This window comes from Hypanus sabinus, chromosome 2, assembly GCF_030144855.1.
Source record: "Hypanus sabinus isolate sHypSab1 chromosome 2, sHypSab1.hap1, whole genome shotgun sequence".
In the NCBI taxonomy this organism is placed as follows: Eukaryota; Metazoa; Chordata; class Chondrichthyes; order Myliobatiformes; family Dasyatidae; genus Hypanus; species Hypanus sabinus.
This window is the reverse complement of record NC_082707.1, coordinates 77,730,007-77,757,146: the sequence shown is the minus strand read 5'-3', so window position 1 is coordinate 77,757,146 and position 27,140 is coordinate 77,730,007. Positions and strand designations below refer to the sequence as shown.

The 27,140-nt window shown below is 37.2% G+C and overlaps 1 protein-coding gene across 3 annotated transcripts in view; it reads right to left on the bottom strand.

Annotated features, from left to right (window-relative positions):
- Nucleotides 1-6,582: 6,582 nt before the first annotated feature.
- LOC132380176 (cohesin subunit SA-1) overlaps nt 6,583-27,140 on the bottom strand; it is a 274,712-nt gene continuing 254,154 nt past the window's right edge. For all 3 annotated transcript variants that reach the window (XM_059948844.1, XM_059948854.1, XM_059948864.1), the window contains 14 exons: nt 25,508-25,595; nt 25,100-25,180; nt 21,568-21,660; nt 21,125-21,299; nt 20,541-20,680; nt 20,027-20,128; nt 19,800-19,948; nt 19,035-19,163; nt 18,576-18,781; nt 15,444-15,618; nt 14,516-14,626; nt 12,468-12,588; nt 11,208-11,288; nt 6,583-8,752 (listed from right to left, as the gene is read on the bottom strand). In XM_059948844.1, the coding sequence (XP_059804827.1) occupies nt 8,729-8,752; nt 11,208-11,288; nt 12,468-12,588; nt 14,516-14,626; nt 15,444-15,618; nt 18,576-18,781; nt 19,035-19,163; nt 19,800-19,948; nt 20,027-20,128; nt 20,541-20,680; nt 21,125-21,299; nt 21,568-21,660; nt 25,100-25,180; nt 25,508-25,595 (1,675 nt within the window). In that variant the 3' untranslated portion in view covers nt 6,583-8,728. The remainder of the gene's footprint in view (nt 8,753-11,207; nt 11,289-12,467; nt 12,589-14,515; nt 14,627-15,443; nt 15,619-18,575; nt 18,782-19,034; nt 19,164-19,799; nt 19,949-20,026; nt 20,129-20,540; nt 20,681-21,124; nt 21,300-21,567; nt 21,661-25,099; nt 25,181-25,507; nt 25,596-27,140) is intronic.

The window sequence follows — 27,140 nt, the reverse complement described above, 5'->3', positions numbered from 1 at the left end:
ATGGTCTCCATAACTTTTCAAATTTGATAGAAGTATCAAAAACACCACTTCTAATTTTTTTCTAAATTTAAACATACCATAGTTTGAGAGAACCAATTAAATACAGTGGGAGGGTTAATTTCCTTCCAATTCAACAATATAGATCTTCTAGCCATCAGAGTTAAAAATGCAATCATTCGACGGGCAGAAGAAGATAAATGCAGTGAGTCCATCATTGGTAAACCAAAAATTGCGGTAATAGGATGAGGTTGTAAATCAATATTCAAAACCGCAGAAATAATATCAAAAATATCTTTCCAATATTTTTTCAAAAACGAACATGACCAAAACATATGAGTTAAAGACGCGATTTCAGATTGACATCTATCACAGATAGGATTTATATAAGAGTAAAAATGAGCTAATTTATCCTTGGACATATGGGCCCTATGTACAACCTTAAATTGTATTAATGAATGTTTGGCACATATCGATGATGTATTAACTAATTGAAGAATTCTATCCCAATTCTCACTAGGAATGATTTTGCTTTCTCCACTGTTTTTGTCCATTGTTTGACTCTCTCTGGAGTTCAGACCTGACAACGTTTTGCCCCATGGGCTGCTCAGGCCTCTTTGAACCCCACTCTAGTGGTTCCTGATAACTCTGTTCTAGGTCCTACAGCTGAGGTGGAGCTGCCTTCCCCTCCTGTTTTTTTTTATTTGAAACTGAAAAGCATTGTTGATGTACAGGCATGGGCCGTTGAAGTTGCTCTTTGACCTTTGCAATTTCCTCACCAAGTGTTTTCAACTATGACACTAGGTCTATATGAGTCCTTTCCATTTGACGTTTACACACATCAGATGTTCCTCTGAGCAGAGTTGACAGTGCTGGCTGACCCAGCTAGTTTCTGTTTATTCTTTTTCTCCGCTTCATTTGCACGTGCAACGTTTTGCTTCTCTAATAGTACCTCATCTGAGGTTTTGGGTTCTACAAGTTATGGCAAAAGTTGTGGCAAAAGTTATCCTTTTGAATACAATCACTTTGTAAACTGGTGAGTACAGTATGTAAAAACATATTCTGCACTAAGTCTGGATAATCTTTCTGATCAGGCTCCCTTTCCTCTGAGGCAAACAGTACTTCCTGCTTCAGATCAGTAACACGCATTAAGAAACTTTGTGGCATCTCTGTACTGCATTGGGCTTCTGCTGTCAACTGCTTAAGCAGTTTGGTGGCCCTTTTTCCCTGACAATGTGAGCGAAGGGTCTTTCTAAGAGTAGGTAACTTCAAGTCTGACTTACCCTCAAGATAACTGGAGCCCAGGCATAACTGCATAATCTGATCATGGCACTGATCATCTCCACCTCTGGATAGCCTCTATTTAGGGTGCTTTCTATCTGGCAAACAAGGCTGGAAAACAACCACTGGGCCCACCAACCTGATCAGATATTTTAAAGTCTTTGCACCATGGCAGTGCTTGAGTTCACCTTGTTAGGAGCTGACCTTTGTACTGAACTGTGGGTTACTGCAGTTTCCGCTGTTTCATCAGCCACAGCAGCTGTAACAAGCACTGAAGTCTTCTAACTTGTTTCTAACCAGCATAAATTCAGACATGCCAGGGTCCTCCAGATTTCCCAGCTCCTCTCTTTCCAAATGGTGACTTAATAGGGATGCGAGAGACAAACATGTTGTTTTAGCTACGCTCTGTCCTTAGAGCTAAAGGAAGCATCTGAGTTCTACCAGCTTGTCTTTAGGTAATGCACACACTTTCTAACCAATTTCTTCTTGGAGTATATTTATTTTCTTTTCCTCTCGGCAGTGGTGCGAGTTATTGTGATGACTGTAAGATCACCTGCTGCTGAGTGCCTCAAGCACTCACAGTGTCTCACTGCTCCATCGACTCTCAGCCTCACCTACCTCAGTCTACTGCCTCCCTCTGCTGCTGCTTGAGGCAATTAAGGAAAGACTGGGTGCGGTATGGATGAGCTCAATCTGGCAAGGAGATGGTCCATCTGCACACCCAATCTCAGAAGGGCCTCCAAAATTTTGTACACCTGAAAAAGGGATATGGCAAACGAAACATAGGTATGTTATATTCATGCATTGGTCACTTTATAGAATGAGTATGGCATGTACTACCCCTCCTCGGCATTCTCACAAGCCTGAGCAATCAATCGTGTACTGAAGATTGAATGCGAGCCCTTACAAATCAATGGCAGATTCAGTGCTCAATACTGCAAAAGAATACCTTACATCCAGATTCTCAGAATTTTCAACACATTTCCATGTTCAAGTAGTATCCCTTTTCTCAACATGAAATGCTATTCACATGAAATAAATTATTTAACCCTTTTAAAAATTATTTGAACAATTATTTATAACTAAATAGAACAGATTTCAACTTGGCCACATGTACAATTAATCGCTGCCGACCAAATCATAGGTGATGTAAATCTATTCAACTATCACACACAGATAAGGAAGTGAAAACAAATATTATTCTACAATATTGTATAAGTGTTGGCCACTCTAACTTTAATATACTAGTTGAGAATTGGGTAGATTCTGGGATACATTTATTACAATCATCTATGAAGAAAGTTTTAGGTCAACAATTGTATTTCAGACTTACCTTTATTTCTAGGCAATAAACTCCTGTGCTACAATTTTCAAATGGTTTTCCAAATAACCAGCTTCAATACCTAATCACTTCATTCTACCAACAATTAGTTTACCAAAATAGAAAGCGTATCAAATTTTAACAGCTCATCTTAATTTGAGATCTGAACCCAAGAAGGATCCCTCAAATCTAATGTAACATTGGATTCAATCTGAAATTGTACATCAACGTTCCTTTTACTGAAGCAGTTGAGATGAATGGAGATGTACAAATAGTACATCTGGGTAAGGTCCAACAACACCCAAGGCAGACACATTGATATCCTTGACATTGCTGCAATAAATTTTCTCTCATCTCAAAGAATGTGAATTAGAATCAGAATCAGATTTAATATCACCAGCATATGTTGTGAAATGTGTTATTGTGCGGCAGCAGCTTATTATAATACATAGCAAAAATTGTAAATTACAGTAAGTATATATTTTGAAACATTAAATAAGTAGTGCAAAAAGAGAAAAAAAGTAGTAAGTAGTGTTCATGGGTTCAACGTCCATTCGGAAATCTAATACTGGGGGGGGGGAAGATGCTATTTCAGACTTCAAGGCTCCTGTATCTCCTCCCTGATGGTAGCAATGAGAAGAGGGATGTCCTGGGGTGATGGGGTTCCTTGATTATAGATGCTGCCTTTCTGTCTTTGAAGATGTCCTGGATGCTGGGGAGGCTGGAGCCCACGATGGAACTGAGTTTACAATTTCCTGTAGCTTATTTCGATCCTTTGCAGTAGCCCCACCCCCCCCCCCCCAATACCAAAACGGCGATGCAGCTAGTTGGAATACTCTCCACAGAACATCTGTAGGTATTTTTGAGTGTTTTTGGTGAAATACCAAGCTTCTCAAACTCCTAATGAAATATAGCCACTGCTGTGCCTTCTTTGTAATTGCATCAATATGTTCAACCCAGGCTTGATCTTCAGAGATGTGACAACCAAAAACTTGAAATTGCTCAGCCTTTCCACTTCTGATCCCTCAATGAGGACTGGTGTGTGTTCCCTTATTTTAGGCTTCCTGAAGTCCACAATGATTTTTTTGTTTTTACTGACACTGAGTTGCTGCAACACCATTCAACCAGCTGATCTCCCTCTCTTCTGTACACCTTCTTGTCACCATCTGAAACTCTGCCAATTGTGCTGTCAGCAAATTTACAGATAGGCACACAGTCACAGGTGCAGAGAGAGTAGAGCAGTGGGCTAAGCGCACATCCTTGAGGTTTAGATTATCAGCAAGGCGGAGTTGCTATTTCCGATCTGCACAAACTGTGGTGTTCTGCTGAGGAAATTGAGGATCCAGTTGCAGAGAGGTACAGAGGCCAAGTTTGGAGCTTTTTGAACAGAACTGTAAGAATGATTGTGATAAATGCTGAGCTGTGATCTCTAACCAGCAGCCTGATGTAAGTATTATTGTACAGATGATCCAACGAGATTACATCCTCCATAGATCTTTTGTGGCAATAGGCAAATTGCAGTGGATCTAGGTCCTTGCTCAGACAGGAGTTAATCCTAGCCATAATCAACCTTTCAAAGCACTTCATCACTGTAGATGCCAAGTGCTACTGGATGATGGTTGTTATAGCATTTCACCCTGCTCTTCTTGGGCTTACAGTGCCTACAAAATCTATTCACCACCCTAAAAAGTTCTCATGTTTTATTGTCTTACAACATGGAATCACAGTGGATTTAACTTTTTTTGACACTTTCATGTCAAAGTGAAAACAGACCTCTACAAAGTGATCTAAATTAATTACAAATATAAAACACAAAATATTGATTGCATAAGTATTCACCCCCATTAATATGACACACCAAATCATCACTGGTGCAGCCAATTAGTTTTAGAAGTCACATAATTAGTTAAGGTGTCCTAGCTGTATATAAACCTGTTTGCACAATCCTGAAGTCGTACCCTCTTGTCCTAGAATCCTTTACCATGGGAAACAACTTTGTCAAATCTAATCTATTCAGGCCTTTTAACATTCAGAATGTTTCTATGAGATCCCCCCCCCCCCCCCATTCTCCTGAACTCCGGGGAATACAGCCCAGGAGCTGATAGACATTTTTCATACGGTAACCCTCTCATTCCTGGAATCATTCTCATGAATTTTCTCTGAAATGTCAGTATATCCTTTCTAAAATAAGAAGCCCAAAACTGCACACAGTACTCCAAGTGTGGTCTCACGAGCGCCTTATAGAGCCTGAACATCACATCCCTGCTGTTATATTCTATACCTGTAGAAATGAATGCAAACATTGCATTTGCTTTCCTCACCACCAAATCAACTTGGAAGCTAACCGCTAGGGTATCCTGCAGAAGGACTCCCAAGTCTCTTTGTATCTCTGCATTTTGAATTCTCTCCCCATCTAAATAATAGTCTGCCCATTTATTTCTTCCACCTAAGTGCATGACCATACAGCATTGTATTTCATTCACCACTTCTTTGCCCATTCCCTTAAACTGTCTAAGTCTCTCTGTAGGCTCTCTGTTTCCTCAACACCACCAGCTCCTCCACCTATCTTTGTATCATCAGCAAATCTAGCCACAAATCCATTTGAGGATGTGAGCAGAGGTGACTATATGTTACGTTTTCTTCCTTTAAGACATGAAAGAGGATGTTGGTTTTTACTGATCTTTTTACATTTCTATGCAATAAATAGCACAATTAGTTTTATTCAAAAAACTGATAAAGCTATGGTCTGAGACAATTTAACAATAAACTTGTATTCTAATTTAGCAGAGAGCTATTTTGTGACTAATTTCACATTAACTTATTTGAGTATCAGTTTTTACTTTCATAGTTTTCCAAAGTAAGAATTTTCCAAGTTTAAAGTAATTAATACTTAGCACGTGTGGCATTTACATAGAACGATGTCACAAATTGTTTTGCTGCACTAATTATTTGATTACAGTATTTTTGAGTACAGGTCATGTGAGGACCAAATGCTTGACTGAAGCAGTTTTGAAAGGAGTATTAAAAGAAGTTGTAGGAACATCTCCTGACAGAATTTAAGAGCTTTGGGACAAAACTGCTCGTGATGGATTTAGAGAAACTGGGTCAAGAAAAACTACATCTAGTAAAACTAGAGAGAGAGAATGAGAAGGATTGCAAAACAAGGACAAACATTTTAAAATTGTGTCTTGATGTACTTGAAACCAAAGTGTATAGATAAATATAGGAAAAATATGTGAACAGGACATGAACTTAGAAAATCAGGATAAGTTTTGGATCATCTTGGGCTCATGCAGAAAAGAAGCAGAAAAAGTGAACAGGAGATCAATAAAATAGTTAAACTACAATAAGCATTTCAACAGCCTATGTAATGCAGGTACAATCAGATGGCTTCATGTAAGTTAAGGTAGGTAAGTATTCTTGATGACAAAGACAGGCATTATGTTGAAAGATCAATAAGCTGATGAATTGTCTGGTTCATCCTTAAATGATTGTCAGGGAGAAGAATGGTAGTGATGAATAAGGAACAGAGTTTATTAAGAAGGTGAGGGAAACCACGGAGAAATGGTAGTGAGATAGAACTGTGTGGTTGTCTGTATACTTGTGGAACTTAATCTGTTTATGGGATGATGTCCGTGAGGGGGTAAAGCATATGTGAAAATTTGGAAGAGGCTTGAGATTAATGGTGCATGAGTGGGAGGAGGAACCACCTATAATTATATAGTCAGCATTCTTCATATCCTTGTAATGAGAACTATTTTAAACCTGTATTACCAATATTCTTTCACCCATAATGTATATTCAGACATTTAAAAATAGAATAAGTTGATTTTCTTGGATAATCTTTGTTCATTATTAGGAGACGCAGTAGCTAGGGCTTTCATTAACTGCATGAAAACTGTGTTTAAAATGATATATCAAGACTGAAAAATTGAAGAAATCAAAACCAATGAACAAGAATGAACGTTTTAAAGAACTGAAAGTCTCAAACCAATTCTTTCAAACAGTTTATTAAAGGAAAGGTGAAGCATCAGCTTTAAAATGTACAAAAAGAAATTTTATACTGAAAATGTACAATTTACAGTATTACTAATAAAACCAATCAAGGCAACACTCAAAATATAAAACTTATTAATTTTAAACTCAATTTCAAGCCCAGCAAGGAGGTACCCAGACATGAAACCATCGTATCAAATTCTGCTACAATACTGCTGAAGAATTCAGATTTAAATAGTTGGCTGCACAGCCTAAGATGATGCAGAGATGGTTATAACCATGCAGTACCTATTATCACATCTCAGTCCACAGAACTATTTCAAGATCATTGCCAATTTAGTCTGAAAACTGTACAAAATTAGCCAAAATTGCATATTTCATAACTTCTTACCAGTACTACCAAAAAGTCAAGATCTTTAAAATCTGTTCATCTATGTAACTTGTTGGTAGATTAGTAAATGACTTGTGTGATTATTGAATTTAAAATCTAAAGTTTTATCTACATTTAAAATGTGAGTAAAAGTTAAAATCTGTAATGAAATATTCTGCTCATTTACTACAATAGCTTTCAAATAATTTTTGCCACCATTTCATACAAGATTTTTGATTAAGTTTTGTTTTGTGAAACTTCAATTGCAAAAGTGTCGATTTCTTAATTGGAAATGCCAATTCACCTAAATTATGACAAAAATGTTAAAATTGTAATTGATGAAATTAATTTGTTTTTGACATTATCTTAAATATTATGATCAGACAGTTAAAAAAAAATAGCATTAAAATAACATTTCAATTCTGCAGGTAAGTAATCAGAACCAAGACAGATGGAACGTATTCTAGCATACTGGGTTAATCCTCCATAAAGTCAATTACTGAATTTTTCTGTATAAAATTAACATTATCTGTAAAAGTACATTTACACAATTGTGAAAGTCAAAAAGTGGGTTTTCCTTACTACTGAATATAGTAAATCTGGAATCAAGAGGAAAACGTCATCAAAATTTAACTATGAAATGTGCTCTTAACCTAATTTTTACACTTCTGGGAGTGCACAGCATCGATTTATACAACCTCTCTGTAAATAAAAGAAAAACTTAACTGTTGTCTAATAATGAACATTTCACAATCAACAGAATTTTAAGAAGCTGTCCAAAGCCTCTAAACTTCACCTGTTATGATCTGAACATTAAAACCAAAAGCAAAATGCACAGGACTATGATAAGAATGCACATCTCAACTTTCTGAAGTCAAAATTAAAGCAGCTAATGAGTAGTTTTCACAGTAAATAAGGCAGCTTTTTATTATGAAAAGAAGTAGCTTGCTGTAGACATACACATAAGACATTGGTAATAAAAAGTAAGGAAATCTCTGGATTATTCTGTTATCCGTGTTTTGCGGCAGCAATACTTCACATATCTAAAAAGCCCCCACAGAACCTGCTACCCATTTATACATTTACTGTATATAGTTTTTGCAATTGATTTCCAGTTACCCATCCCACCCCCTCTATAAAATAAATGCGTACCACAAAGAAACCAAACTCCAGTGTGAGAATATTGCCTTGCTCCTAACCTAGTTTTCCAACATTGCTGCCCTCTGAAAAATTTATAAGGTTGAATTAAAAAACATAACATAAACTGCTGATCTCAAAAGTTCTTTATATTAAACTGTACAGCAGAAAAAAATTACAAAAACTCATAGGGATCTCTGTACTTTTGGTGTCATCTGCTGTATGTTCCACCCTTTTAAATATGCCTTCATGATTTTAATACAATTTATTCCTGGTTGATATATATAATAATTTCTTTTAAATCCTACTGTAAGCACTCCTCAGCAGTGGTAGTCTGTGAGTCAGATCAATTTTTTGTGGGGGGAGGGAAGGGTGTTTCTGCGAAGAAGATGCCTCATTTTTCGATCCAAAAGAATAATCTGTCTCAGAAATAGGCAATTAGTGCTTCCTTCTTCATGCTTCCCCATTTATCATAATCAAATCTTCATCAAGTTTATCCTTTGATAAAAAATAAATCAGTTCTTGAATATGTAAAATTTAGTTTAAAAGTTGCTGTCACAGTATTTAGATCTTGGATTCTCTTTAGACGATGGAGTTCTTAAAAATATAAAACTTCCAGCAGTCTCTCAGAACATAGGCATTCCAAAGCCCTAAGAGAAAACAAAAAGCAAACTTTAGGCTCAAGGATGGAGATTAATCATAACAGTAAAGAATATTCCTTAAATATTCAAATTCCAAACATATGTATATACAACAATGAAATATGTGGCCTGTGCAAAAACTAAATTTGCAAATACAATTTACAACATAAGAAGTATTAACTCCCCCCTTAGAAGTTGTCATATTTTATTGTTTCATAACATTGAATCACAGTGGATTTAATTTAACTTTTTTGACATTAATCAACAGAACAGACACTTTCATGTCAAAATGAAAACAAATTTATACAAATTGGTCTAAATTTATTACATTATTAAACACAAAATAATTGATTACACAATTACTCACCCCATCAAGTCAGTATTTAGCACCTTTGACACCAATTACAGTCTTGAGCCTGTGTGCTCATGTCTCTAACAGCTTTGCACATCTGGACACTGCAATTTTTCCCCATTCTTCTTTACAAACCTGCTCAAGTTCTGTTAGATTACATGGGGATCATCAATGAACAGCCTTTTTCAAGTCCAGTCACAAATTCTCAATTGGATTGAGGTCTGGACTCTGTCTTGGTCACTCCAGGACAATAACTTTGTGGTTTTTAACCCACTTCTGTGTAGCTTTGGCTTTAGGTTTGGGGTCATTGTCTTGATGGAAAACAAATCTTCTGCCAAGTCGCAGTTCTCTTGGAGACTACATCAGGTTTTCCTCCAGGATTTCCCTATATTTTGTTGCATTCAACTTATCCTCTGCATTCACAAGCCTTCCAGAGCCTGCTGCAGTGAAGTATCCCCACAGCATGATGCAGCCACCACCATGGGATGGTTTGCTTTTGATGATGTACGGTGTTTGGCTTACGCCAGAAAGCTCTCTTAGTTTCATCAGACCATAGAATCTTCTTCCAGCTGACTTCAGAGTCTCCCACACACCTTCCAGCAAACTCTAGCTGAGATTTCAAGTGAGTTTTTTTCAACAGTGGCTTTCTTTTTGCCACTCTCCCATAAAGCTGCGACTGGTGAAACACCAGGCAACAGTTGTATGTGCAGTCTCCCCCATCTCAGCCACTGAAGCTTGTAACTCCTCCAGAGTTGTTGTAGGTCTCCTTTGTCTCTCTCACTAGTCAATCAGTCAATCAGTTTTTGAGGATGGCCTGTTCTAGGCAGATTTACAACTGTGCCATATTTTTTCCATTTCTTGATGATTGACTTAACTGTGCTCTAAGAGATATTCAGTGACTTGGAAACTTTCTCGTATCCATCACCTGACTTGTGCACTAAACTTTTGCAGAGTTGCTTGGAGTGTTATTTTCATGGTGTAGTTTTTCCCAGGATACTGACTCACCATCAATTAACCTTCCAGATACAGGTGTATTTTTACTACAACTAATTGAAACACCTTTACTGCACATAGGTTTATATATATGTAGGACGCCTTAACTACTTAATGTGATGATTTGGTGTGTCATATTGAAGGGAGTGAACAATTATTTTATGTTTTATATTTTTTACTAATTTAGATCACTTGTGGAGATCTGTGATCACTTGTGGAGATCTGTTTTCACTTCGACACAAAAGAGTCTTTTCATGTTGATGTCAAAAAAAGCCAAATTAAATCCACTGTGTTTCAGTGTTGTAAAACAATAAAACATGAAAACTTTTTAGGGTGGTGAATACTTTTTATAGACACTGTAATAAAGAACCAGTAACAGTTCTTTGCTGGTGCATAGCGAACTGAGCAGATAAAGTTGGCAGGCTATGTACCCTAGTAGTCCCATGTTCAACAGGTGTGTGACAGTACATCGGAAAGATGTTAAAACTTACAAAATTACTTACTTAAATGCATTTCTGAAACCAAATAAAAAGAGCAAAAGAAAGTAACATTTATAATTCCTACTTTAAAAGTCACTACAAGTTATGAATCTTACTTACTATCCATTTAGGTCCATTTAAATCATAAATTACTTAATTCAAATTTGAATAGATAGTGATGAAAATAATTCTGATTTAAGCCGTATTTAAATATAAAGCGTTAAAAAAACTATCTGCAGTATAGCAGTAAAATAGTTTTTGCCATTTACCCAGGGAAGAACCACAAATCAAAACTCTTTTGGATCTGCCTCTTCAGATCATCACAATAAACTTCAATGAAATTTGGTATCAATGAAACAGCTCATTGGGTACAGTGATACAATGTGTTAAAATAAATGTGACAAGAAAATAAAACAACTCTTTGTCAAGATAACTATTATTCTTTGAAGACTGCAACTGCATTTTACCAGCAAATTAGAAATTTGAGTAGAGGTTTGAATCACAAATTATTTCCAATTTCTTCCTGATTCACAATCATGTTATAATGCAGCTGTTAGATAGAATTCTGGCATAATTACTTAAAACAATTCATCATGAGCTTTAGCAGGTATCATAGATTGAACTTTTCTTTGATACGTACCGAATCATCTTCCATCATGGCAGTGGAGTCGAAGAAATCCGGTCTGAGTTCAGCTCGTTCACGTCTGTTCCGTGACGGGGGCTGTGAACAGTTCAGTTATTGCTATTACTACTGAATAACTTTGATATCCAAGTCCAACTATAGTTGAGGACCTGAGATCAAAAATGTATTAGCTGGTGAGCTGTAATAAGTTATATATATTGAGCTCATTTGGAAAACTAATTGCATGTCATTGCTCCATGTTACAGGCCCTTAAATACTAAAGATCAATTTCCATTAACATTTGATTTTCAAGATCCAGTAATTACAGTACAAAATTAAACATGTATGCCGTGTTTGTTCTGTCATTATCACAAGCAATGGATTAGTATGCCTGATGTCATCAATGTTCATTAGCAGAAAAAAAACTTAACTTATTCTGGCATTATAGCTGTTCCAATGATTCTATTTATCAGTTTAGTCAAGTGATGCTATTACTTAATTAATTTAAAGTAACATTTGTGTAATCCCAATGCTTTACAGCCAACACTGGCTAAGAACCAGATGGAATTGTGAAACTAGGAAAAAATAGCTTTTACTACAGCTAAAAATATAATTCCTTTTTCCAGAACACTGAACATATTAGTGTAATAATCCTAACATCATAGCAATGAGAATGTCTTGAAATCTATCTCACCATCCATTCAGTTTCAAATGTTTCCTTTGTTCCTAATGTGTGACAGTGTAGGTGAGTAAAGTTGAAACTGCAGACCTCTCAAATTGTCTAATTCTAATAAATTTAGAAGCTAAACTTGACCAGGTGGTCAAAAGGCAAAAGATAACTAACAGATGGGGGGAAGCATGCAATAAAAATAAATTATTGTGGAGCTCAGGCAGCGTATGCAGTGAGACAAATAAAGTTATTCCTTCAGTCATGGACAAGATATGTTAATTGTCATGCTCCCCATTGATGTTGCCAGACCTGGTAAGTATATTCATTATTCGATGTTTATACTTAATATAACAAGTAGAATTCCCATTAGGTAATGAATCAGTTATCTTGCAAAACAAATAATCTATACTTATCATAATATATATTTATCATAAGCTGGAAATTAATCAACCATCACTGTCTTAAAACTTCTCATGTCAAAAGCAAATTATAAACATCTCATTGTACATTAAAATCTAGTTTACACACAACTAAATCATTGAAAGAACTTTTATCAATGTATTATTATTAAATAGAAATCACTTTTAGATAAACAAATGACCACTGACCAAGTCAATAACCATAGTGTCTTCAAATTCTTCATTCATATCCTCCAACTGACCCCTCGATGACATCATTACATCCTCAAAAATTGGTTCTGCATCATCTTCCATTAAACTGTGGCTGCGGCTGTACAAAGAAACAAAATTAAATATTCAAGGTAGAACCATTCCATTTTAGATTCAATTTAATAACAGTCTGTATATGTTTGCTGGCAAAAAAACATTAGTATTCTTAAAATTCCAAAGAGATACCCTCTGACTTTGAACCGCTGTATTTCACACTATCCACCTTCTCAATATTTGAGACAAGTTTAATTCCTGTAATAGTGGCAAATGTAAAACACAGTGAAAGATCTACTGAATTAAATCAAATATCTCAACTCTGCACAGCCAGAGGCTGCTTTCATCGTTGCTGATGACTGATGATGTCGCTGTCTAAAGTCTCTCTGAAGTTTTGTCAATGCATCTAAGTGAGCAGATGGGGAGATAGCAAACTCAACCACTGCTACACTCCCTTGCACAAAGTACTCTTCCGCCTGCCATCACTCCTCCATCTTGCTTCTGCAGAAGCTGAAACAAGAGGCGGCCACTGTTGGTCCGACCAATCAGTCTACATGCTACAGGACTGCTTTGATGACATCAACTGGAATATCTTTTGTAACGAGGATGTCTCCGAGTTCACAGATGGGGTTACGAGCTTTATCAGGAAATGCATCGAGGATGTTGTCCCCCTGAAATCGGTAGGGTCTACCCAAACCAGAAACCCTGGATCAACTGTTCCGTGTGAGCAGCACTCTTACATTGCTGGTAATCAGCAGGAGCTCAAGAAATGCAGCTATGATCTGTGCAAGTCATCAAGGCAGCGAAACGACAATGCAGGGACAAGATCCAGACACAATTCTCCACCAGCAACACACGCAGCTTATGGCAAGGTCTGCACACCATCACCAACTTCAAAGCAAAGTGTATGTTGCTGCCAACATCGTTGCCTCCCCCAGATGAGCCAAACCTTTCTTACACGGTTCAATATTGCCAACACTGAGCTCCCGAGGAGAGCCGCCAAAGCAACCTGCACCTCGGTTATCTCTAAGGCTGAAGTGTGCAGATGTTTCCAACAAGTGGACAGTCGCAAGGCTACAAGACTGGATGGCGTCCCAGGACAAGTACTCAGGATGTGCACAGTACAACGGGCAGGTGTGTTTACAGATGTTTTTAATCTCTCCCTCTCCCAGTGTAGAGTGCTCTCCTGCTTCAAAACATCCACCATTGTCCTTGTACCTAAAAAGACCAAGGTAACATGTCTGAACCACCGGAGTCCTGTTGCGCTCTCATCAATAATAAGCAAATGCTTTGAGAGGCTGGTCAAGGACGACATCTGCTGCATGCTACCACCCACACTGGACCACCTACAATTTGCCTGCTGGCACAACCGATGGTCAGATGATGAAATAGCTACTGCTTTACATACCCGCCTTACACATTAGTTATATTTCTCTTCAATAGTGCTCTTGGTGCAGCTTCTACAACCAAAAATAAATGCCTTAATAATAATAAATACCTTAAAAATAAATAGGTTCATTTTGTCACCGTTCACTCTATTTTCTTCATTCTTGGTTGGAAGCATCAGCAGCACATGGTATTTTTATCAAGTATTTTTAGAACAGATGACATTCAGAGCCAAGCATCTTGACACGTACTCAAGCTAGTTATACTCGGCCAAAATCTGTTTGTCAGCCACTTGTCTTACAGGATTATACACATTGACTTCTTATCAAGGAAAAATTTGCCAGCACTTTTTCAGCAATGATAAGTATAGCCTTAAGATGTCATTTCTTCAGAAAATCAATACGGATCATGTCAAATACACAGTTGCTGGTGCAACCCCACAATTTAAAATAACTTTTTCCTCATATAACCAGAATTTCAATGAAGTCTTAATTTAACAGTTGAACTGCAAGTGTTCAATAGATATGGCAACACAGCATCACAATTAGTTTTCAGTCAACATAAATTATCTGAACAATTAAATTCCAAAAAGCGCTTCAAGAACTTACATTGGTTGCCTTACACCACCTCTTGCTTTCATGTAATTCATGGCCACTCTGTCTTTTCGGTGTGCATCCTCCAACTTGTGCTGACCCAACCAGGTCATTTGCATCTGAGGGCTAAACAGGAAGAGTTTTTCAACAAATAACCAAACATTCTGTCTTACATTTTTATGATTCTATTCAGATAAAAAAAAATACTGGTGACGTAAAACAAGGATAACAGAAGGTTAAAAACATGATCTGGCCCACAAAGTACAGTCGACCCTCTGTATCCACAGATTCAACCAATCACAGGTCGAAAATATTCGGAAAAAAATTCCAGTAAGTTGCAAAAAGCTAAACTTGAATTTGCCACGCGCCGAACACTACGCTGAATCCACATGAATGAAGTGATGTGTGGGCATACCCTGCTGTAGCCTCCTGCCATTTCACAGATCCTCAGTCTCTCTCCAGCACTTGTTGTTAGAGCATTGTTCACTTCACGTCTCGTTTGTTCGCTACTTGTGTTGTGAGCGAGAAGAAGGAGTTTAAGGCTAGTAAAGGATGGCTGGCGAGCTATGTAAAGCGATACAACCTCAAGAACTTAAAGATCACGGGATAATTGGGATTGACTGACGCTGAGGCGGCATCAGCATCCCCAGGAAAGCTACGCTGGTTGTGTCTGTACTGAACATGCACAGACTTTTTGTTCTTGTTATTATTCCCTAAACAATACAGTATAACAACTATTTACATTGTATTAGGTATTATAAGTAATCTAGAGATGATTTAAAGTATAAAGGAGGATGTGCATAGGTTATATGCAAATACTACGCCATTTTACATAAGGGACTTGAGCATTCGCAGGGGTTCCTGGAATACTGAGGGATGACTGTATTGGATTTATTTATTTAGCACTTAATGCTATTAATGAATTTCTAAAAAAATCACTCACTTCTGCACAAAATCTGACTCTGATCCACGTTCAGATTCCTGATCTTCCATATTATGCTCTGCAGCTTGCCGAGGGTTTTCACGCATGACCGTAGAAGTTAACTGTGGAGCATGCAGAACTGTTGGAGTCTGAATGGTATCATTCCTGTTCATCCATGTATTATCCACACTCTCTTCTACAGAAAAGAACAAGCAAAAATACATCATGCTGTAAAGGAATAAATTTATCATTGCTGCATTCTGTTTCTGACTCATCCTATTCTGAAACAACATTGAGAAGCAATTTATGAAATAATTCAGTAGGTCTTTACTGAAGAGATGTAGTTAAAAAGATACAACAACCTTGGAGATTTCTTTTTGTGTACTTTGTTATCCATTCATCTAAAGCTGATCCAAAGTTTTGTAGATACTCTCAAATGCTTTCTTTCCAGTATTAAAATGATTCTTCAAGCTGGTTTTTCATTTAGGTGCCAACAAGCCATTAGTAGGCCATGTAACATTCGATATGTGGCTGGAGACATGGGTACAGTGAAACTAAAACAGAATTTGATCTGGTTCTCACTATAAAATCACCAACTTTTTATTTTTGAAAGGAATCAAGCACACCACCTTAGGCTGCCTTTGGCCTGTTTTCAGGCAGTGAGCTTCTAACATCTATTTTTTTGGCTTAAAGAAGCTAACACTGTAATTTGCAAAACAAACTGAAATCTTTTTGACCAACAGGACTGTTTTACAAGCTCCTTCTTCCAAATGATACACAAGGAAGCTGATGTTGCACAAGCCATTTCATCGTTAAATTAACAACATACAATATTGAATTCTGAAGTAGCATACCAATAATTTTTTTTAAGTGCGAGGTATTTGAGTAAATGACATTAAAACTGTTACAGATTTTCAACAGGATGAGAATATTATATTTCTCCCAGCCCAAATGAAGTTTATTTGAACCATAATAGGTCACTGAGCTTAAAATGCTGGTTGAAATGCCAAACATTGCGAACAGAAGAAACAAATAGACTTTGTATAGCCACTCAGCTATACACTCACTAGCATTTCTTGTATTCATATGAAGTTAAGGATCTTCATTTAAAAATTTAGGACATCTTACATCTTTTTTGATTATTTCACATTTATTTTTATTTAGGTAACAAAAGTTCACTAAGTTTTAAATATTTTTTATCTTAACTTTTAAAAATTGAGACATTTGAAAAACATAATTAAAGATAAAAAATTTAAAAAGTTATTATTTAAAATTTGAAAAAAGAGAAAAGGCCTTCTGATGATACAAATGTGGCAGTGATGTCAGAAGAGCATTTGAAGCCAGGCTGCAGCTTAAAAAGTTAGTGTAACCATCAAGTCCACACATGAGGCCTCATTTGATGAGTATTTACAGCATTCTGTCATATATTCATTGGGGCATGTTACACAGGGCTTATAAAATGTATTCAACCTCCCTTGGAAGTTTCATGCTGTATTGTTTTAAAACACAGAATCACAATGGACTTAATTTGGCTTATTTTGACAGAGTGTCAAGGTGAAAGTAGATCTCTACAAAGTGATCTAAATTAACTACAAATATAAAACACAAAATAATTGATTGCGTAAGTATTTCCTCCTTCAAGTCAGTATTTAGTAGATGTATCTTTGGCAGCAATTACCGCCTTGAGTCTGTGTGAATAGGTCCTTATCAGCTTTGCACATCCAGATACTGCAAACTTTCCCCATTCATCTTTACAAAACTGCTCAAACTCTGTCAGATTACATGGGGATTGTGAGTGAACAGCCCTTTTCAAGTCCAGCCACAAATTCTCGATTGGACTGGGGTCTGGCCTCTGACTTGCCCACTCCAGGACATTAACTTTGTTGTTCTTAAGCTATTCCTGTGTAGCTTTGGCTTTATGCTTGGGGTCATTGTCTTGCTGTAGAACAAAACTCCTCCCAAGTTGCAGTTCTCTTGCAGACTACATCAGGTTTTTCTCTAGCATTTACTATATTTTGCTGCATTCATTTTATCCTCTACCTTCAAAAGCCCTCCAGAACCTCTGCAGTGAAGTATCCCCACAGCATGAAGCAGCCACCACCATGCTTCACGGTAGGGTTGCTGTATTTTTGATGATGTGCAGTTTGGCTTACGTCAAACATAGTGTCTGGTCTGATGGCCAAAAAGCTCAATTTTGGTTTTATCCGACCATAGAATCTTCTTCCAGCTGACATCAGTGTCTCCCACATGCCTTCTGACAAACTCTAGCTGAGGTTTCATTTGAGTTTTTTTCTTCACCACTCTCCCATAAAGCTATGACTGGTGAAGCATCCGGGCAACAGTTGTATGCACAGTCTCTTCCATCTCAGCCACAGAAGCTTGCAACTCTTCCAGAATTGTCATAGGTCTCTTGGTTGCGTCCCTCACTAATCCCCCTTCTTACACGGTCACCAAGTTTTTGTGGACGACCTGCTCTAGGCAGATTTATAGCTGTGCCATATTCTTTTCATTTCTTGAGGATTAACTGAAGGGATATTCTGTGACTTGGAATTTTTCTTGTATTCATCTCCTGACAAGTGCTTTTCAATATCCTTTTCGCGCAGTTGCTTGATTTGTTCTTTTGTCTTCATGGTGTAGTTTTTGCCAGGATACTGACTCACACTAGCAGTTGGACCTTCCAGATACAGGTGTGTTTTTACTACAATCATTTGAAACACCTTGACTGCACATGTTTATATACAGCTAGGAAACCTTAACTAATTACGTGACTTCCAAAGCTAATTGGCTACACCAGTGATGATTTGGTGTGTCATATTAATAGGGGTGAATACTTACGCAATTATTTTGTGTTTTATATTTGTAATTAATTTAGATAATCTTGTAGAGATGGGTTTTCACTTTGACACAAAAGAGTTTTTCTGTTGTCAATGTCAAAGCCAAATTAACTCCACTGTGATTCTATATTGTAAAACAGTAAAGACATGAAAACTTCTGGGGGGAGGGGCGGGGTGTGAATAGTTTTTATAGACACTTCATGTTAATGCTATCTACATCTCTTTACTGTCCACCTGTTGTAGTTTTACTTATTCCGTTATTCATCCTGTATAAATTTCCTCATTAATTAAATAATTATTGAATGGCTTTACTTCTTACCTTCAGTTCGCCTCTTGCTGTGAGGTGGACGTCCTTTCTTACTGCGTATAGTAGAGGCTTTACTGCTGCTACCTCCACTGATCACTGACATTCTGTCATCTTCACCACCAGTAAGCAATGAATTGCGATAGGAGATCAGGGGCAGCCAGATATCCTCTCTTCGCTCCATCATTTGCTCAGACATGAATTTCTCCAGGTATGCATGCCTGAAGAAATCAAGTGTATTACTGTAATAACTGAATAACTAAATAACATGAAAAAATTGACTTTCTTATTATTTCATATGCATTTTCCACATTAACACTAGGCAACATTTGAACATATAGCCCAGGTATTAAACAAACTGGGAAAATAATATTTATAACAATGTATCTGTGCCTTTCTATTACAATAAAAATAAAACTATTGAAACAAGTATGTTAGATACTTTAGAAAGTTATTTAATAATGTTCTACTTACACAGTTTTTTTGTCCTGTCGCAAAAGCTTAGATGAAAATTCACTCAGAATTTCAAGGAAAGCAAGGTTTGATGGAGGATAGTCTGGTCCATTTTGGTTTGGATATTTAAAAGCAAACTCTATACCATCCCTGTTGTGAGAACAAATAAATGGCTTTTGGAGACACTGTGCAAGGTCAGTTTTGCAATAATCAAGACAAATCCAAGAAATTAACCAAAAACAACTCTTTGTGATAAACTCTCTACTTATCAATCAATGCCCACATTCCAAAAATCCACACTGTATTTTGGGGGTGGGTGAGGGAACCTTAAGCAGTGGTATGACTTACACAGTTATATTCAATATGAGGTAAAGTTTTAATAGTGCAGCCAAACAGATATTGTACAGCAACAGTGCACATAAAAAAAATAATCTCTGGGAAAATAATGAATTCTGGGTTTTGAAAGCAGTAGAAATCAATACAAAGAAACCATTTACACAAATACATTTGACATACATATATTGTATAAGGTATTACAACAACAAATAAGAAAAAAGGTTCAACAGAAACGGTGGTGGCTTTGAGAAAAGACTCACAAATCATCACCAATTGGAAATTCATTAAGTTTTTTCCTTTATATTACCAATATTTTAAGACCACTTTTTCAACTCGCCAATCAGAATGAAGGGCACCTAAAGCTGCCTCAAGTAGCATCAAAATGTTAACTCTGACAGTGTTTCAGTGAAGTGCAATGTGATAGGACTCGTAAGCTCTGCTACTACTTACTTGTGTAAGGTGGCAACAGCCTCCCTGGTTTTGATCTGATCCAGACCGAATGTAAGAGCAAACCGTCGAGCAAGCTCTTTAATACCACTGACATGAGCTGATGATCTGTCCAGGTTAGGGCCTTGTTCCTGAACAAGTTCATTGAAGAGCTAAAGCAAAATAAGTGGAAGTTAGCATTTCATTGAAATTATTTCAAAAAAATTAATTAACCATAATAAATTTCTCACCTGCTGTAAGCTGAGAATAAGTGTCTTGGCACACTGAATTTTGTCAATTTGTCTGGTTTTACTCAATGTCTCCTTTATGATATCTCCATAGTCGTTGTAATACTGTTTTGAAAAGATATATAGACATGAGAATTGTTCCCCTTGGCATGCTTCTTTCAGTTTTACCAATATTCCATAAGGAAAAAACTTTCAATAAAACACACAACTAAATCACACATTATAGCATATATAGATGGAGCTGATATTGCCTACCAAAATAAAATTGAAGTACCCCACTTAAACCTATTGGGTAAAGGCACAACTAAATGTTGTAGACTAATGGTCACAGGTTTTATTCTCTGTCTGTGCTGAAATCATTGAGCTCAAATTTCATTAACATCAACATTTCCAGACAAGGTATGGTGTCAGGTTCCTATTCAAGTATATTCAAATACATGCAATAATAAAAGTTAAATTAACTCACATGTCATGGTATGTGATTCTATTTTGAAGAAAAATTATTCCTAAAAATTACCTTCATATAGTGCTTAAAAATGTCTGCAGCAGCATTCATATCCACAACATCATAAATTATAAGCTTGCAAAATCCTGCAAGGAGGTTTCTCCTTTTGTGGAGAGCTTCAATCTTATTGGCTTCATCTTCCTCATCTCCTTCTGAACACAAAAGAATAATGTATGTTTCAAATTTACATTTCAATTGTTTCATATCAAAAATAGCCATTATAACTGCTGCTGCTCTTACACGCTTTGGGTGGGAGGATGGCAGAATGGAGCAAAACAGTTAACAGTGGAACACTACAAAACAATTTCCAAATCAAAGCTTTAACTCACTTTAAATCAGTTGTAAATTAAATTATCTATCATTGGTATTATTAACATGGATTATTACTGAACACCTAAAATGTTAAATTTTTACATTGATTTTTACATTGATTTTTACATTCAGAAATTTTAAAATATTATATCCACAAATAATTTAGACTGAATGAAGGTCCTCATGAATGATGTTGATATGGGTATATGAAGCAGCTGACATCCCTAATCAACTTGCTTATTTTATCTGAATGAAGAACTTTAATTTTATAAAGACATTCTCACCCATGCTCTGATTCTCCTCATCTTGATCAATAAATACATGATCCATTACAAAGCTGAGCAACTCTGACTGCAGCCCAGTGTCTGGGTTGTAAACAAGGGGTTTGAGTCCATCCCTGCCGCCAGTTGTCAGCTGGTGACTGAATATCATCAGGAGATCACAAAGCAACATGAATGCCTAAAAACAAAATGAGATCTTGATCATGGAAGAATTTATATTTCATGTTAAGTTACAAATTATTATCAACCTTTTAGCTAGATTTAACACAAACATTCATTCTTTGAAAATAATTTTTGCTAAGTGTAAAATGCACATAAAATCTATTTAACTCACTCTTTATAAGCCCATATTTTACTTTTTGATCAAGAAATTCAAGGGATATGAGAGTTTAAATAGTGTGATCAGCCCATGATCAAAATATCTTACCACTATTAGATATATTTACCTGTTCTTTGACAGAAGGGTTGACATTTGTCAAACAGTGCTGACAGACAATACAAAAGGCTTTCACTGTTTTTCTCAAACCAAGTAGTTCATCCTGAAAGAGAAATAAATAACCGTAATTTATATAGTGATATCCCACTGTAATGACAGCTGTAGCCAAACAATGACAAAAGTAACTCTCAACTATTCTTTTACTTGTATTGTGCATTACTCATGCCATCAAGACCTACCCATTGTAAATGAAAATTTCAGCTGTGACATGATGTTGAGCAGCCTTGTATCCACTGATCATGCATACCACTGAACTCCAATGAAAAAGGGTCTACAATTTCCATTGCACATTCAAGCAGAACATAATAACAAAAACACATATGATACTGGAACAGCTTATTCTTTTCCCAGCACCTCAGAACTTACCTGGCCCATTTCTTTCCTTTCCAAATTCTCACTGAATGTGCTTTTTAAATTATACACTAACGACACTTTTTCCAAATAAAAAGCATTTTCAACCACAATGGTGGGCTATACTGGCTGTGGATCTAACCCCTAGCTGTTTAGGAAATGAAAGTAATAAAACTGCAGATGCTGGGAACCTTGGGGGAAAAAAACAGAAAACACTTGTTATGAATGTACCACAGCTCTGAGGGGCCGAAGGGGCGGGAGCAGCCCCCTCCTTCCGGAGAATCGCAAGATCACTATTAATTCGGGTCTCGGACCCAGGAAATGAGAGACAATGCAACGGTTTTGGCCATTGTTCTTAGAGGCACCTGTGTGACGTGCATGTCCCTGCTAGTGACAGCTACCATGGATATGGACACCCTCGGGCAATGTGGGGGTGGGGATTGCATCACCCTACTTTGATGGACATCTACAACTCTGCAAGTCAAGATAAAAGGGGACTGCAGGAGGCAGTACCCCAGTGACGCACCAGAAGGACACCCTCGCTCAGTGCTCCCGTAATAGCTGGAAGCCATTCAACGCCACGTGCGCTCCTAACTCCTTTGCCTGGGGAACGGGTGGCTGATGATACCGAGAAGGACTTCGAATTAACAACGGGGAAACAACGCTCCCCTGATTTAACGGAGTGGCTTCATAAAGACCCGGGCAAGTTTTTTCCGTTTTTCACCGATCCCTCTAAAACACGTGAAACCCAGCGATTCCCCGAAAGGCTAAAGTCTGCAGACTTCTGAGTGACTTTTATATTTCCAACGGACCATCTATTAACCCCTAGACAACAGTAGAGCTCACTTCTTAATGATGATTATTATTATACCCGCGCTTTTAGATTGAGTATTGACGACGTGCATTATCTGAATGTTTGTATTAACCTTACTTTTGTGCCCCTTTATAAATAAAAACGTTTGAAAATAGTGACATCAGACTTCAACGGACCTCTCTATCTTTGCTGGTAAGTTATCCAGTTATGGGATACGTAACACACTCGTCTCAGCAGGCCAGGCAGCATCTATGACTAAAGAATTAGTCAATGTTTCAGAAGATAAAAAAACAGAGGACATGGGTTAAGGGTGAAGGGGGAAAAATTTAAAGGGAACATTGGGGGGGCTTCTTCACACAGAGAGTGGTGGGAGTGTGAAATGATCTGCCAGAAGAAGTGGTTAATGCCGGCTCACGTTTAACATTTTAGAAAAACTTGAACAGGTACATGGATGAGAGGTGTGTGGAGGGATATGGTCCAGGTGAAGGTCAGTGGGACTAAGCAGAAAAATGGTTCGGCACAGCCAAGAAGGGCCAAAAGGCCTGTTTCTGTGTTGTAATGTTCTATGGTTCTATGGAGACCCTAATCCTTCAGATATTCCCTTGTGAGTAAATTTGCAGAGGATTGCAACACTTGTTAGTCTCTAGCTCAGTAATACCGCAGTAGAGCAAATAACTGACATTCACCATCTGATTTTCACCATTGCAGACCACTCACTCTAACAAAGGTTTAACTAAGTTCAAGTGATACTGTGAAAAGTCATGTGGTTAAAATCCTGCATTATTTTAACTAGCACTGTAAATTAGAAAACTGTTCCTTTGGTGAAGTGCCCATATTCAAGTTTGCTGATGACATCACTGTCACGGATCAAATCAAAGGTGGTGATGAATCAGCATATAAGAGGGAGACTGAAAATCTGGCTGAGTGGTGCCACAACAAAACCTCTTACTCAATGTCAGCAAGACCAAAGAGCCAATTATTGACTCAGGAGGAGGAAAACAGAGCTCCACAAGCCAGTCCTCAGTGGAGGATCAGAGGTGGAGAGGGTCAACAGCTTTAAATTCCTCAGTGTTATTATTTTGGAGAACCTGTCCTGCGCCCAGCACATAAGTGCAATTACAAAGAAAGTACTGCAGCACCTCTACTTCCTTAGGAGTTTGTGTAGATTACGTATGATTCAAAAACTTTGACAATCTTCTATTGATAAGTAGTGAAGGGTACAATGACAGGCTGTATCACGACCTAATACAGAAGCAGCAAAGCCCTTGAACAAAAACTGCTACAAAAAGTGGTAGATACGGCCAGGTCGATTAGAGTAAAACCCTCCCCACTACTGAGTAAATTTACACTCAGAAAAGAGGCATATATCATCAGGGATCCCCAGCACCCAGGTCATGCTCTGTTCTTGTTGCTGCCATCAAGAAAAAAAAATACAGGAGTCTCAGGACTCCCATCACCAGGTTCAGAAACAATTATTACCCCTCTACCATTAGGTTCTTGAACCAAAGGGGATAATGTCATTCAAATTCACTTACCCCATCATTGTATGTTCCCACAAACTCTGGATCCACTTTCAAGGACTCTTCATCTCATGTTCTCGATATTTATTACTTACTTATTTATTACTACTACTTATTTCTTTTCATATTTGCACACTTCATTGGTTTTTGCAAACTGGTTGAATGCCTAAGTTGATGCGGCCTTTGATTTTTTTAATGGTTGTTGTTAATTTATTATGGAGTTATTGAGTATGCCCGCAAGAAAATGAATCACAGGGATGTATATGGTGATATACATGTACTTTGATAATAAATTTAGTTTGAACTTTGAAGTCATGCTTTAGCTCATGTATTACATCAACAGAATAGCTGTTTTCTAAGAGAGGTCTAAACTCCTTAAACATGAAAACTGGATTAAATGCTGGAGATTTTGTACAAGGTAAAAACAACCAAAGGGGAAAAAAAAGTACTAAATATCATTAATTATCAAAAGCGTCAAAAGTAAATAATCACTTCCAAAAATGTTTGTAATCTCACATATTTCTTTCTAGAAATTACCCAATTTATTTAGGAATCCTAAAATTATCAGCACCTAACAATGTAATATAATTGCTTTAGTCATATGGCAGTATTAATCTGCAGAGCAGAAAGAGGTGTGTAGTTTCAGAGACTCTAAAAAACTTATATACACATTTTTTTTAAAGACAGCAACCCAAATGGAATAAAATTGATAACCACTATTTCAGGCTCAATTCAATTTAAAAAGTAGTTCTGTTTAATAAAAACAATAGCATCAATATTGTTGATTGGTTCCTCACCTTAGTCGGAGAACTTTCCGCTATCTTGACAAGTTGCCATAAAATTGAGTAGTGACAGCACTGGAGTGCCTGGACAACTATCTAAAGTAATAAAACAAACAAAATATTCTATGGAAAAGGAGCAAAATAATTTCAAGAAATTGTCAGTAATGTTCACAGTAGAAAACTGAACAGGCTGCACGAAACGAAGATATGAACAAAAGCGCACTAAATATTTTAACTTTATATTACTTTGTCAAACTGAAATTTGACATTGTGTATCTCACTTAAATTTAAGCATCTTTTATGCATATGATAATCATTCAATCAGCAGATAAATATTTAACTATTCCAAATGTTTCAAAACAAATATATGCAAAAATAGATTTTAAAATACTCTTGTATGTAAATATCTTTGGAAATTCTTACCTGTTCTGGCATAGAACCTAGTTCAATTCCACTCTTCAAAAGTCTGTAGCAGTTTCCAAACAGTTCCCATTTTGTGAGATCATGAGCACTGATTGAAAAAAACATATCTAAGTTTAAACAGAGAAGAACTCAAGATCATGTTCAGCAGCTCTCCATATTTTCCACATTATAGTGAAAAAGTCAAGTTGTTTTTTTATAGCTGGCAAACAAAACCTTTAATTTATTATTGTATTTCCATATGGGACAGTTAGACATGATAAAACCACCATAAAGTCTGAAACACATTAACCACTTCAAGTTGAAGTTCAATTATCATCCAACCAAATATGAATATAGCCAAAAGAAACAGTGTTCCTCTGGGGCCAAGGTGCAACACACACTACTAACAGCACAAAGCAGAAATAGCACCAATTTCAGAAAAATACAGACACTAAGAAAAAAGTTAATATAGCCCAAGTCCCTGAATGGCATGACTGTAGTCTTGGTCCATTCTGTACAGATGAACCCAGTACAGATTACAATGTGCCCCACAGGGGCTCTCCCATACTACCAAGGCATCTCTTCCCCTGGGCGGCTGCAACAGACAAGCACACGGCTTAAGCCTCATCCTCGCCACAGCTGAGGCAACACCGCTCTCCTGCCATCACTTTCATCAATAAACCAGTGAACTGGGCTTGCAGTATTTTACATTATCAATGTCCAACAGGGTACTGTGATCTCAATAAAAATGTCCAAGACAATCAGTCGCACCATGTAATGTCCAATGTTTCATGAGAAATCCAGGCGACAATACAACAATGGTACAGGACAAGTTGAGCTTCATCACTATCGAGCATCCCACTGATGTTATATTCCTGCAGTGCTTAATGTTTTGAGTCTCCAACTGTGACAAAGGTAAAAAAGATGTACAAAACAAACAACTGCATCTTTGATCAGAGCTGGTGTGGCTGCTGTATTTGAGCCTACTACCAACGGACTAGAAATACTGGAATCTCACTTCCCATAATCTACCAATTGTATCCATGACAGAAACAACTTGAAAGGAGAAAAATTTATGACTGAAATTATGCCTAGTCCTATCAAATAACAACTCTTCAAGATCACAAGAATTTCTGCAGATGTTGGAAATCCAGAACAATACATACAAAATGCTGGAGGAACCCAGCAAATCAGGCAGCATCTGTGGAATTGAAGGAACAGTCAATGCTTTGAGCCAAGACCCTTGTTCTGGACGGAAAAGGAAGGGAGAAAATGCTGGAATAATAGGTGGAGTAGGGGAAGGAGGATAGCTAGAAAGTGATTGGTGAAGCCAGGTGGGTAGGGAACATACAAGGGCTGGAGAGGAAGGAATCTGATTGGAGAGGAGAGTAGACCATAGAACAATGGAGGAGGGGACCCGGGGGAGGTGATTGGCAGGTGAGAAGAGGTAAAAGGCCAGAAAGGGCAATAGAAGAGGAGGGAAGGGTGAGAGAATTTTCTCTTAGTGTAAGGAGAAATCGATATTCATACCATCAGGTTGGAGACTACCAACTTCAAAATAGCCTTTTTGGAATCAGAATAAACATCTGACCATCATACGACCAAACATTCATTAAGCGGCACAAAGATTGGGTGGAATGCAAAATTTACACAA